We start from the raw sequence: 12,665 nt of genomic DNA, 5'->3' as shown, positions 1-12,665 counted from the left end.
GGGTTTCTTCTCCCCTCGCTGCATTTTTAGGATCCTTTTGCAGATGTCAGTCCAGACTACAAAGAAGAGCTCACCCCAGAGCTTGCCAAGCTCCTGCACGCATTCCTGGTCCACTCCAGGCTGGAAACCTTCCTGCAGGAGCTCCATGAAATGATCATCCTGAAGCTGAGACGTGTCCGAGCTGTGCAGGAATTCAAACCCACCTGGAGGTAGGAGCTGCACACCCAAAGCCACCACAGTTGTTGTTAAGTGAAGCTCCTCTGCCTCTGAGTGTGCACACAGTGGGAACACTCCCTTGGCACATGCATGGCCTGGGGGACACGGCCCAGGCAGCAGCATTAGGAATATCCACACTCATTTCTGGCAGGTGTCACTTCCATCTCACACAGGCTCTCTGGGGACACTGCTGGAACACTCCAGGAGCTGCTGGCCAGGGCACAAACACCAGCACTACTGCAGGCACTTGGATAAAATAATAACAGAATCACAAACTCATTAAGGCTGGAAAACCTCCATGATGATCAAGGCCAGCCTCCAGGGATAGGCACAGCTCAGCCCCAGAGCTCAGCTCTGCCCTGCAGCCTCCCCTCGCTGGGCTCTGTGCCTCCACCTGGCTGTTTAACCCTTCTCACTACACACACACCTGGTCACTTGTGGCTATTGAGTATTTCAGGTGGTGCACTGCACTCATACTGTGGCACTTGAGGGGTTTTTCAATCTGTTAATGCCATTCTGCTCTGTCTTCCAGCCTGAAGGAATCACTCTTGCCTTACCTTGATGACAAAGACTCTGAATTAGCTCCGGAGCTGGAAGACACATTCCCAGATGAGATTCTTCTGTCTCATGCCACTGGTACCTGGAAAGCAGCTGCTGTCTTCAAGAGGGAGCACAGGGACAGTTAGGACAGAGCCCTGCCAGGAACTGCCACAACACCGTGTCAGGGCTTCTGCCACTCTGGGCATTTGTTTGGGGCTTGTTGGTTGTTCTTTGGGTTTGGGGTTGTTGTTGTTTTTATATCTGATGTGAAGAGTGGCCGTGGACGAGGGTGAAATAGACCCAGCAGCTCCCTGCGAACCCTGGATCGCCACAGCTCCAGAGCCACTGGAGGAACATGAAGGATTTTTTTACAAGCCATGGTGCCGTCGTGCCGGGCAGGGTTGATGTTTTCCTGCCTTCCTCTCTGCGCTGGCTGCAGAAGCGGCTCCTGCCCGGTGCCCCCCATGCGGCTCCTTCGCTGCCTTCGGCCCGGCCCGGCCGGCTTCTCCCCTCCCTTTAAATAAACTTGTTCAGCTCCCGCGCCTGCTCCCGGCTCCTTCTGGGGTCGGGGCCGGGGTCCATGCCGCGATCGGTACCGGGATCGGGGCCGGGACCCGAGACGCGATCGGTGCCGCCGGCCCGGAACGGCCGCGCCCCGGCCGCGCTTTCCGGGGAGCGTTGGCGCTGCGGGACGGGCGGGCCCGGCGCCGCCATGGCCGCGTCCCCCGCCCAGCGGCGCCGCTGGAAACGGTAACGGGGCTGGGAACGGAGCTGGGAACGGGAACGGGGCTGGGAGCGGTAACGGCGGTCGGGCTGGGACGGGCAGGGACCGCCCGGCGGCGCTTCTGGGAGCGGTAACGGGGCTGGGACCATGGCCGGGGCTGGGAGCGGTAACGGGGCTCGGGGCTGCCCGGAACCGCGTCCCCACACGGCACGGGCATCCTCGGGAAGAGCCGCCGGTGCTCTGCCCCCGGCTGGGGTTTGGGGCTCCCCGGGGAGGGGACGGGGCGCGGTTCGGGACGGGGCTCGGTGCGCGGCCCGCTGTGAGCGCAGCCGGCCCGCAGGGAGCAGGCCCGGCTGAGGGCCAGCGTGCTGGAGGAGGACACTGAGCCCTGGCAGAAGGAGCCGCAGTTCTCGGGGCTGCACAGAGTGGGAGGCGTGGATTTATCCTACAGCAAAGAGGACGAGAGCCGAGCCTGCGCCTCCCTGGTCGTGCTCAGCTACCCGGATCTCGAGGTACCACCCGGCACGGGGCGCTGGGGCGGCGGGAGGTGGATATGGGGAGGAATGCTCACAGAGAGGGTCGGCAGGCCCTGGCACAGGCTGTGGCTGCCCCTGGGTCCCTGGCAGTGTCCCAGGCCGGGGTGGACACGGCCTGGAGCAGCCTGGGACAGTGGAAGGTGTCCCTGGCTGCCCCAGGTGCTGTACCAGGACTGCCGCATGGTGCCCGTCACTGCCCCGTATGTGGCTGGGTTCTTGGCCTTCCGAGAGGTCCCTGTCCTGGTGGAAGCTGTGCAGAGACTTCAGCAGGAGGAGCCCCAGCTCCAGCCTCAGGTGTGCTGTGTTTCCCTTGTCCTGAGCTGCTGGGCTGGGAGGGGCACGGGCAGAGCTGTGCTGGAGCATCCATTCCCTTTCCTTGGGGAGGCAGGAATGTGGATCTGGGAGCAGCCAGGCCTCCTGTGGGAACCCATGGTGTGTGCTGGGCACTGCCAGTCCCACACTGCTGCTGCTTCAGGGACAGGCAATCAGGGGAGAATTGAGGAACCAAGAGAGATTCCTCCTTCCCTCAGAGCCAGCATCCCTGCTTGCTCCTTGGAGTGCTCTCGGTACGCAGGAAATAACATTTCTCCTTTGGCTTTTTCAGGTGCTTCTGGTAGATGGGAATGGCCTGCTCCATCCCAGAGGTAGGCTGTTCCTGGAGAGCCCTGTGCTGCTCCTTGGTGTTCCTGTTCCCTGGTATCCCACAGCTACAGTGGCTCCTTGTTGGCAGAATTTGGCATAGCCTGTCACCTCGGAGTCCTGACAGACCTGCCGTGCATTGGCGTGGCCAAGAACCTCCTGCACGTGGATGGCTTGGTCAGGGATGAGCTGCACAAGGAGCAGGTTAGGCCAGGCTGGGATTTGCTTTTTCACATCCCAGGGGAATTTGGACAGCCACCTACAATGATGTGCTAATGAGCTGATGTGTGTGTGTGTTTATCCCTAGGTTCGTTCCCTGCAGAGGTCAGGAGAGGCATTCCCACTGACAGGTGCCTCGGGGAAGGTCCTGGGCATGGTAAGCTGTCACTTGGCCCCTTGCCCCTCTCCACAGTGGGGCTGTCTCAGTGATCCCCTGTGGGAGGGCAGGTGTGAGCAGGCGACCAGGGCACTGCTGGCCCCTTCCTGGGAGCTCAGGTGGCTGTAGGGAGCTGGCAGCTCAGGTGCTGGGAGCATTCCCGTCCGTGGCTGTGGCACGGAGGTGCTCCAGCAGCCTGGATGGTGAGCTGCAGCCTGGGAGAGGTGCCAGTTCCCTGGCAGCTCCCTGGGATCGGGCTGGGAGCGGCTGATTCAGAGCAGAGCGGGAACAGGCAGCTGGGAGACACTTCCTGTGGGTGCTGTCAGCATGGGCTGGCACAGCTCCTGCATCCCAGAGCAGCCTTGGGCGTCTGGGGCAGGGCCACGGGGACAGACAGGAGACATTGGGATGGGGAAAGTGTTCAGGAAGGCTGGGAGCTGCAAACACGGCGCTGCCACCCCCTACCCAAGGGCTCTGGCTGGCTCCTAACTCCACTGCCCCTTGTGTGTGTGTGTTCAAACGAGCCTCTCCAGTGCCTGATCTCTCCTTTCTGGCTGCCCAGGTGCTACGGAGCCACAGCAACAGCTCCAGACCCCTGTACGTGTCCGTGGGCCACCGGGTGAGCCTGGGCACGGCCGTGGCCCTGGTCAGGGCCTGCTGCCGCTTCCGCGTCCCGGAGCCCATCCGGCAGGTACGGCACCCTGGGGCAGGGGGGCACCCCTGGGGCAGGTACGGCACCCCTGGGGCAGGGGGGGCACCCCTGGGGCAGGTACAGCCCCCCCGGGGCAGTGTTTGCCCAGCCCTGGGCTGCTCAGGGCCTCCCTTTGCCCCTCCTCTGCTGGGCAGTTCCCCCAGCCCCTGGTGGTGCTTCCTGGTCCTTCCAGGCCCGTTCTCCTGATGTGCCCGGCAGCATTCCCAGCCCTGCCTGCAGGCCCAGCCTCGCTGGTGCCCTGCTGGCTCGCTGCAGGCAGCTCCTGCCATGCTGCTGTTAATCCTCAGGAGCTGGCAATGCGGCTTGCCCGGGGGCCTGGAGCCCAGCACGGCCGCAGTGCTGCTCCTCTGGGCCTCTCCCGCTGCCGCACGGAGCCAGCAGCCAGCAGGGGACAGCACTGCATCGCTGTCACCGGGCTGCGGCTGCCACCGGCGCTCAGCCTTGGCTGATTTGGAATCGCAGCACAACTCGGGGAAAGGCTCTGGAGAAGCTCAAAGCCTCTGGGACTTCTGGCCTGGCAAGTGCTTCCCTTGTGCCTGAAGTCACTGTGCTGGTGGTGAGAGCCAGGAGTGACCCCAGGGCCTGCCCGGGTATCCCTGTCCCTAACACTGCCCTGGCACAGCCCCTTGGCACCTGCTGTGCCAGGCTGGGGAATCAGGTGTGTGCCCACCTGAGCAGTCCCCAGGGCAGTGCTGGGTGACCCTGCTGCTCCAGAGCCGCAGTGTTCCCTGGAACTGAGATCTGCTCACGAATTACCCCAAAATCTGAACTCCTTGGAGCAAAGCAAGCCCTGGGGTGTCCAGAGCAGAGCTGCAGTTCCCAGTCTCAGCCCCAGTACCTGCCAGACTGGAGGAGGCTGCTGGAGCTCCTTATGTAACCTGCTCCAGCCAGGGACAGATGCCTCTGCAGAGCTCGAGCCAGCTCTGCAGTCTGCGTGTTCAAAGGGAAGGGAGAAGCATTCCCTTTGGAAACAGAAAGGTGTCTTGGAGCTTTTCATCACCCTCATTTTGCTTCCAGCCATCTCCAGGATTTGCTCATGTTCGGAGCCTCTTCCAGTTCCTGTGACCTTTTTCTTGGAGTGATGGAATGAATTATTATCACTTTTCTTACAGAGAGATGAAAAATCCGACAGGGGAGTGTGTTTACTCTAGATGGATGGCAGGAGATGAGGACACTTAAACCTTCCCATGGGACTTGTCCCTGCTCTGCTTCCTCTGTGTGGTGACTGCCACAGCTCTTGGCACAGGCAGGGCTGAAAGCCTCAGCTCCTGAGCACCTGCAGCTGGGGTTAGGAAGTAGGAGGCTGTGGAGAATCTGTCCATGGGTGGCTGGCGTGGCCTTTTTGCTGTGGTACATCTCCAGAAATGCAGACCTGATAGGAGAAGCGCTTACAGATTCCCCAGTGTCAGGAAAGAACCTGTGGATCACCAGGTCCTGCTCTGGAAGTTCTGGCAGGCCTGGAAGTGAAGTGGTTTGTGATAGCTCAGCTTTGCACAGCTCCTGAGGTTTGTGTGAGGGCAGCATGTGCAGTGCAGCTGCTGTGGCAGCTCAGTTCCTGCTCCAGGGGATGTGGTGCTTCCCAGGAATGCACATTACCCAGGCAGGGAGCAGCAGGGGTTCCATTTGCATTCAGCCCACAGTGTGGCTGTGCTGCCAAGGAGCTGGCTGTGGTGCAGATGAGAGGAGTGAGATCTCGGAGGAAGCAGGGGGATGAGCTGCCCTTGTCACCTGCAATCAGTATTTACATCCCACTCAGTCCTTGTTCCACGTGCCAGGCCCAGCCAGCAGAGCTGTGCTCCTGCTGAGGCCCTGCAGGGAGCTCCCAGTACAGCCCAGAACAACCAGAACAGCCTCAGTGGCCCTGGGGCAGCCCCAGGCCCTGCTGAGAGAGCTGCCCTTGCTCCTGGCAGAGGTCAGAACCCTCCCTGGTGCACCCTGGTCATCCCCAGATCCCTGTGCCCACCCTCCCTGCTCATTACCAGATCCCTGTGCCCACCCTCCCTGCTCATCCCCAGATCCCTGTACCCACCCTCCCTGCTCATCCCCAGATCCCTGTGCCCACCCTCCCTGCTCATCCCCAGATCCCTGTGCCCACTCTCCAGGGCTTGCACCAGGAGCTGCTCTGCTCTCTCTGGGTCAGGTTCTGCCCAGCCTCCTGCTCACTTGCTGCTTCCTTCAGCTGCCCCTGGGTGCCCAGTGGGTTGGGGCTGGCTCAGGAGGGAGCTGCTGGCACAGCCTGGGGGTGCTCCAGCCCACCAGGAAGGGAAGGCCTGCAGGTCACCCTCTGTGAAACGCTGAACACTCGCCCTGAGAAGAATGAGACAGGGCACCAGCCTCTCCCCTGGGACTGGACAGCAGTCACTGGTGTCTCTGGGGGCACCCCCTGCAAGCCTGCTGTGCCCAGGGACCACCCTGGCCCCTCAGGTAGCAGGCAGAGAGCAGCATTTCCACAGGCAGCAATCCCTCTGAAAATAGCCCAGGTCTGTGAGGGTTATTGTGGGCAGTGATCCATCTTATTGATTAGCCCGTGGTTAATCACCACCTTAAGCTGACTCCAGTGCTGTGCTAGGAGTGAGCCCTGCCTGGGAGCTGCCACCTCATCAAGCACTGGCTGATGTTCTCAGCAGAATGTGCTTGGGGTTTTTCTTCCCTAGAAGAGTAGTTGGTAGCTGTGCCTCCTGCTCCTCGCTGTGCCCGTGGGGACCATTGAGCAGCCTCCTTCCCTGGTTATAAAATCCATCACGTAATCGCTTATCCTGAAGAGTGATCAAAGTTATTTGTCAGTTCGGTTATGAAACTGTCCAATTATAGAGAGGAGAGAAAAAAATCTCCCAAACAAACCACCCCTTATGTAACTCTCTCCTCCTCAGCTGGCAGGAGGCTCTGCAGTTGTGGAGCAGGTTCCAGCAGCAGGCACAGCCTCCACTGAGGGCCTGGGGGCTGCAGGAGGGGCTCCTGGGGAGCAGCACAGGGTGGAGAGCAGCAGTGCTTCAAGGACAGGCCCCAGGGATGTGTTAACCCAATTTCTGAGCTCATCACCAGACACTGTGAAGCTTTTCCAGCTGGGAAGGTCACGTCCTGCTTTGTAGGTGGGGAGAGACACTCTGCCTTTGAGGTGGGCACAGCAGCTGCCTGGAAATGGCACAGAAGTTTCTAAAAGAGGAAAAACTTTGAAGGACTGTAAAAATCAACTGCCAGTCCTCCAAGTTGTCCAAGAGCCCGGGATGTGCTTGTGGTGGCACCAAGGGTCTGCTGCCGGTGTCGTGCAGCACTGGAGGGCTGAGCAAGCACCCAGTGAGGGCCCAGCAGCACTTTCTAACACTTCTGGGCTGTGGCTGGTGCTCTCCTTGCTGAGCCAGCCGCTGCTCCTGGTGGTCTGTGCTGACAGCAGGGTGCATGGGCACACTGGGGTCACAGCCAGGCTGCTCAGCCCCTGCTCACTCCTTTTCCTGCTTGCTTCCAGGCTGACATCAGGTCCAGGGAGTACCTTCGGAGGCAGCCCTGTGCTCCAGTGGAGGGGCTGGAGGCTGCCCCTGCCAGCCCAGAGAGGTGGGTGTGTGGGCAGAGGGCATCTGCTCATGGCATGAGCTGCAGTAATGGCATTAAGGGTACAGGCAGGGTAACGGGGTGAGCTCAGTGGGGAGGTCAGGACATCATCCAGAAGGTGATTTCTGCTCCCTGTGGCCACACTGCCTCACACGTGGTCCTGAGCTGGGGAAGGGCAGCAGGGATTTGCTCTTTTTTCAGCACTGCTCATAAGCAAAGCCCAAACGCCCACAGGTGTGACCTGAGGGGAACAGAAATACCTGCAGGGAGCTGGTTTTGGCCCCAGGCCTTGGGGAGGGTCAGAGTCCCCCAGGCTTACATAAGGTGGGCCATGGGTGTCAGCTCAGGGCTAAACCTGCCCCTGGGTGCAGGAGCTCAAGCTCACCAAGTGCCAGTTGTTTGTGCCTGTTGGCTTCTACTTTTTCTAAAACTGCTTCTTGCTTTCTCATTTTTGTCCCTGCAGCAAAAAGGAGACTGAATCAGAGGATTAGTCTGGTGCCAGAGGAAAGTGCAGAGCTTCTCTTCACTGGGTCCTGTCCTGCACCAAGGCTGGGTCCTGCTGGGTGCAGGAGCCCAGTGGCAGCCTGGGAGCCTGTGCCAGGCTGTGTCCCACAGCACAGCACCAGCCACTGCTCAGGGAGAATCCCTGCAGTGAATTTCTCAGGGTTCCTTTTCCAGTACTGTTAAAGTCTTTGTGTAAGCAAAGCTCACGTGTGAGTTCGCAGCGCCTCACTGAAGTCCTTGTGCAGCTGCAGGGGCTGATTTGCAGAGGTGCTGAGGCATTGCCACTGCAGAGCCAGCCTGTGTGTCCCACCACACCTCTGTGGCACTCTGAGAGCCCTCCCTTCCCTCTGGTTTTGGAGCAGCTTCCCCCAGTCCCTGCAGCCTGGGCTCTCCATTCCCCCTGCACGTCCCTGGGGAGCAGCAGCTCCACTGCCCAGCTCTTGTGGAGGAAGGATCATCTCAGGGGAAAGGATGGGAGCAGCCATCTCCCTCCCAGGAGCATGGGGAGGTCATTCCTGGCACACAGAGTGCTCCAGGTGCCTGGAGCCCAGGCTGGAGATCTGCCCCAGCTCAGCCTGAGGAGCAGAGCCCAGAGCTTCTGTGCCCAAATCATCCTCAACCCTCATCCAGCCTGCAGGACCAAAGCTGCTCCCAAGGTGTGGGATCCTGGCTGGGGCTGGCAGGTGCTTCCTGACTGTTCTGAGGAGCAGCAGGAGCAGAAGGTGCTCTGGGAGATCCTGCTGTGGCTCTGCAGGATTCCAGCCTGAAGAGGAAGAAGGATGCTTTCCTGGGGTGGGGAGGGACCCTGTGGGCTGTTTAACCTCCATTTTGCATAAATTTGTTGTACAACTTCTGTTCTTTTCTGTCCTGGCGCTGCTCTGGGTGGGGAGGACAAAGCCCAGCCTGTTGTGTCTCTGCTGCGTTGGGGTCTGAGCCGGCTGGGGACAGGGAGGGAGTGACAAACCCTGGGGCCACCAGGGCAGGGCTGGGGCTGGTCCTGGCACTGCTGGGGACAGGCACTGGCAGGGCCTTCCCTAAATAGCCTTTCTGACAGGTTTTAGAAAGGGCATTCCCTAAAAAGCCTTTCTGACAGGTTTTAGAAAGGACACTTCCCTAAAAAGCCTTTCTGACAGGTTTTAGAAAGGACACTTCCCTAAAAAGCCTTTCTGACAGGTTTAGAAAGGACACTTCCCTAAAAAGCCTTTCTGACAGGTTTAGAAAGGGCACTTCCCTAAAATGCCTTTCTGACAGTTTTCAGAAAGGGCATTCCCTATAAAGCCTTTCTGACAGGTTCTAGAAAGGGCATTCCCTAAAATGCCTTTCTGACAGGTTCTAGAAAGGGCATTCCCTAAAATGCCTTTCTGACAGGTTCAGAAGCCAAAGCTGCAGCTCCCAGCCCTGCACAGGAGCCGCCTCTCCTGGAAGCCTCAGAGCTGCTTCCCACCAGGGTTTGTCCAGGGGTGGACAGAGCCTGCAGGGAACCCCACAGAGGAAGCTGCTCCTCTGATCCTGAGGGCTGCTGCCAGCCTGGGGCACAGGGAGCACTGGGCTGGTGCCTGCTGCTGGCTGTGGCAGGGGACACAGGGACGGCCGTGTGCCATCCCTGCAAGGACACAGAACCTCTGCCATGGCCTGAGGAGCAGGGTGGGGACAGCCACAGCCAGCAGGGATCACTCCAGCGTTCCTCATGCCAGCCCCACACAAGCCAGTGGCTTCTCTGGCCATGGGGACAATCTCCTAAAGCCTGTCTGTCATGGTTTGACACTGGCACAATGCCAGTGCCCCCATGAAGATACCCTCTCCCTGGTAGCTGCTGTGAGACGTGACCAGGAATATGCAAAGCAGGTTAAATGCCAATATTAAAGCCTGAATATCCATTGGCCCAAAACACAGCATCCCAAAAAACACATTTCCTGTCAAACCACCACATTGTCACAGGTTCAGGCACCAGTGACAGGGTGGGCAGGGGCCAGCTCCTTCCCAGAGCTCATGGCAGAGCACCTGGGCAATCACCTGGGTTTCTGATTTGGCCTGTGCTGGGAGGGCCATCCCTGGCTCATCCCCAATTCTGGGTGACCCCACTCCACTGCAGATTGAGCCCAGGTGTGCTGAGCCAGGCTCCTCATGTGGCTCAGCCGTGCTGGGGGAGGCTCTGAGGGGAGCAGCTCCTCCAGGACGGCCCTGGCAGAGCAGGGGAACCTTCAGAGTGTGGGACTGTGGCCTCTCCTGCCCTGGTGAGTGTCTGGCTTTCATCTCGTGTTCAATGTCTGTGGTTTTAATCCCTGATCTATTGGTGGCTTTGGTGTGCTTTTGGTTGGTATCTGACAATGAGGGATTTGGGTTGGGCTGGTCAGGGGAGGCTCTGCAGCCAGGGCTGTGATTTGGGTGGCAGCTGGAGGAATTGAGCCCAGCTCAGGCAGAGGGTGAGGCTGTGGCTGCTCAGGGTCTGGCACTGTGTGCTCCTGCTGGCATCCGGGTGTTTTGATCCATGGAGGCTCCGTGTGCTCAGCCTGTGAGGGACCCAGGGCTGGGGACACTGCAGGGACTCTGCTGTCCTCAGCTGGCCTGAGCCCCCCCAGCTGCCTCTGCCCACGGGTGAGGGAAAAAATAAAAAAATACAGCATAAAAACCAGCTCTGCATCACTGCCCTGGCTTCCCTCTGCCTGAGGCTCCGAACTCCTCGCAGCCCAGGTAAACTCAGGTGACTCTGGATGAGTCACCTGGGGAGGCTTTGGTGCTGCAGTGTCCTGGCAGCCCCAGCAGCCCTGCTGGAGCCAGGGGCTCTGTGCTGTGCTTTGGGCTTTGCCTGGCCTCTCCCAGCTGCCCAAACGTGGCAGTTTAGTCCTTCCTAAAGGAAGGGACTAATCTCTGTGTTTGGTGTCTGCTTGTGGCTCTCTGGACACAATAAGGGATTAACTTGGTCTTTATCTAATTGGTTTATAACCCTGGGAAGGGAAAATCGCTTTGTAATGCTTGAAACCTCTTAACAGAAACTCAGAGACTGGAGACTGAGTGTCCTTCGAAATAAACTCATACATGGCTTGTCTTTTTTAACTCTCTGTTTGCTGGAAATTGGCTTTTCTGGGTGTAACTTGTTGGGAATCAGAGAATGGTGTTGCTGGCTGGTTGTACATCCTCCAGCTATCACCAGGGGGTTTCTCTCACCATTTCCACCTGGGCCTGGCTGGGTGGAGGTGCCTCAGGGCTCGGTCACCCCCGGTGCTGCTGGGGAATGAGCTGCGGGCTGGGGCAGGGATGTGGCTGCCCAGGGACGGCTCCAGGTGTCAAACAGGGGCAGAGCTGCTGTGGGGTGGGTTCTGACTCCCAGGTGCTGAATGGCTCTGCTGCAGATTCTCTGGAGCTGCTCCCCTGTTGTGTCCTGGAGAGCAGGGAGGAGGATCCCTGAGCCTGCCTTGTTTGTCCCGGTCCAGGAGGGAGAGGAGCTGCTTCAGGGTGCATTTCTGTTTGTTCCGTGGCTTCTGAGGAGGTCTGGCTGAGCAGCTCCGTGCCAGGTGCCTGAGGCTGGGTGGGATGAGCTCCCACCTCCGTGTCTGGAGCCTGTGGCAATGTAGGTGCTGCCTGTGCAGTCTGAGCTCCTGTGACTCAGGGTTTGTATTTTGGGACGCTCCTGCCGAGCACGGGGGAAGCGTTTCACTGGGATTTCCCCCCTCCCTGCCCCCCGTTCTCATTCCTCTTCCCTTTGGCTCGGTTTGGGGGGGTTTAGGAGGGGCTCTTTCCCTCCTGGTTCCCCAAACCAGGTCCAGCTGCATCTCTGGGTGCTTGCCCTGGGTGTGGAGCTGGGCCCAGCAGCTGAGCCCATCCCTCCCTCCATTCCCAGAGCCTTTGGTGTTTGTGGGGCTGGCTGGGGCAGCTGTGGCCCCTGGATCTCGGAGCATTCCCCAGCTTTGGGCTCTAAATGGGCGGTTTTAGTGCTGCTCCCTCCCTCCCGTGGCAGCTGAGGCCTCTTGGATGTGGTGGCTCCTGGGCAGAGCCCGGGTGTGCAGAGGGAGCTGGGGAACGTCATCGCTCCCTTGCAGGGCTTTTGGTTCCTTCTTTTTTTTTTCTTTTTGTCCTTTTGTCCTTTTTTTTTCTTTACTTTCCCCCTCCTTTTGTCCTATAAACGGTTCTCCCCCCAACTGCTCTTCCCGTTGTTGGTGTTGGTTGATCCTCCCTGATCCTCTCCCCAGCCCCCCCCCCGGCTTTATTTTAAGGCCCCATTAATTAAAAGCAAATGAGTGGAATTTCTCTTGACAAGCAAATTAATAGCAAATGAGATGATTATGAGCTGTGACATTAGGGTGATGGAGCAGCTTGTGCGGGCTGGAAGCTGCTCCCTTCCCCTCCTGGGCTGCTGGGTGGAGTTTGGGCAGCCAAGGAGCCACGGAGACCCGGGGGCAGAGCAGAGGTGCAGGGGCATTCCTGCAGCCCACGGATGCTCTGGGGGTCCCCCATGAGCTGGGTCCGTCCATGGGGACGCGCTGGGAGTGCCCTGTCCCCACCCCGGCAGCGGGGCCAGCTTTAAAACCGCGAGCCGAGGCTATGGGAGCAGCCCGTGATGGATTCCTGGGCTGGTTCCCACCTCGGGGGCTCGCTGCAGGATGTTTCCTTAGGAACACGCTTTTTCCTGCTTTTCTTGGCCCGCCTGCTTGGCACGGCGTGCCCGTGCCTGCGGAGCCCAGCTGGTCACTGCTCGGAGCTGGGCTCTGCTCGTGGGGCTGTGGGGAGACCCTGGGGGCATTCCCTGGTCGAGGGAGACACAAAGAGCTTCCCTCGAGAAGCTGTTAGACCCCCTTGGCTCCTTCCCCTGTTCCTGTGTCTGTTCCTGTGTCCCTGAGCCACCCCTTCCCCATTCCCTGTTTGGCCCCGAGACCA

General features: G+C 59.4%; 2 protein-coding genes across 9 annotated transcripts in view; both read left to right on the top strand.

The window, feature by feature from the left end:
* The window catches only part of RNF213 (ring finger protein 213), a 46,745-nt gene extending 45,448 nt beyond the window's left edge, over positions 1-1,297 (top strand). For all 3 annotated transcript variants that reach the window (XM_054645392.2, XM_054645393.2, XM_054645391.2), the window contains exons 65-66: positions 31-209; positions 749-1,297. In XM_054645392.2, the coding sequence (XP_054501367.2) occupies positions 31-209; positions 749-902 (333 nt within the window). In that variant the 3' untranslated portion in view covers positions 903-1,297. The remainder of the gene's footprint in view (positions 1-30; positions 210-748) is intronic.
* Positions 920-10,847, top strand: ENDOV (endonuclease V). Of its 6 annotated transcripts, none has more exons than XM_077188091.1 (11): positions 927-1,506; positions 1,821-1,992; positions 2,176-2,310; positions 2,621-2,660; positions 2,747-2,859; positions 2,963-3,031; positions 3,594-3,722; positions 7,207-7,292; positions 7,753-8,847; positions 8,927-8,966; positions 9,162-10,847. In XM_077188091.1, the coding sequence occupies exons 1-9, from the start codon at positions 1,337-1,339 to the stop codon at positions 7,778-7,780; spliced, it is 942 nt and encodes a 313-aa protein (XP_077044206.1). In that variant the 5' UTR covers positions 927-1,336; the 3' UTR covers positions 7,781-8,847; positions 8,927-8,966; positions 9,162-10,847. The 6 variants fall into 6 exon arrangements, with proteins under 6 accessions (XP_077044208.1, XP_077044206.1, XP_077044205.1 ...); XM_077188090.1 differs by having other exon boundaries at positions 8,927-9,005; XM_077188092.1 differs by lacking the exon at positions 8,927-8,966 and having other exon boundaries at positions 7,753-8,886; positions 9,162-10,251; positions 10,288-10,847.
* Positions 10,848-12,665: the final 1,818 nt, after the last annotated feature.

The sequence above is a fragment of the Agelaius phoeniceus genome, chromosome 19, assembly GCF_051311805.1.
Source record: "Agelaius phoeniceus isolate bAgePho1 chromosome 19, bAgePho1.hap1, whole genome shotgun sequence".
NCBI classification, from domain to species: Eukaryota; Metazoa; Chordata; class Aves; order Passeriformes; family Icteridae; genus Agelaius; species Agelaius phoeniceus.
Note: the sequence above shows the minus strand (reverse complement) of the source record. Positions and strands in the feature narration are given on the sequence as shown.

What these genes read in the sequence shown, in the direction of transcription:
- ENDOV (XM_077188091.1), top strand. Translation starts at nt 1,337, where the DNA reads ATGCCGCGATCGGTACCGGGATCGGGGCCGGGACCCGAGACGCGATCG. An exon ending in CAGCGGCGCCGCTGGAAACG is followed by an intron (nt 1,507 to 1,820) that starts GTAACGGGGCTG and finishes GCCGGCCCGCAG; the next exon opens with GGAGCAGGCCCGGCTGAGGG. An exon ending in GCCCCTGCCAGCCCAGAGAG is followed by an intron (nt 7,293 to 7,752) that starts GTGGGTGTGTGG and finishes TTGTCCCTGCAG; the next exon opens with CAAAAAGGAGACTGAATCAG.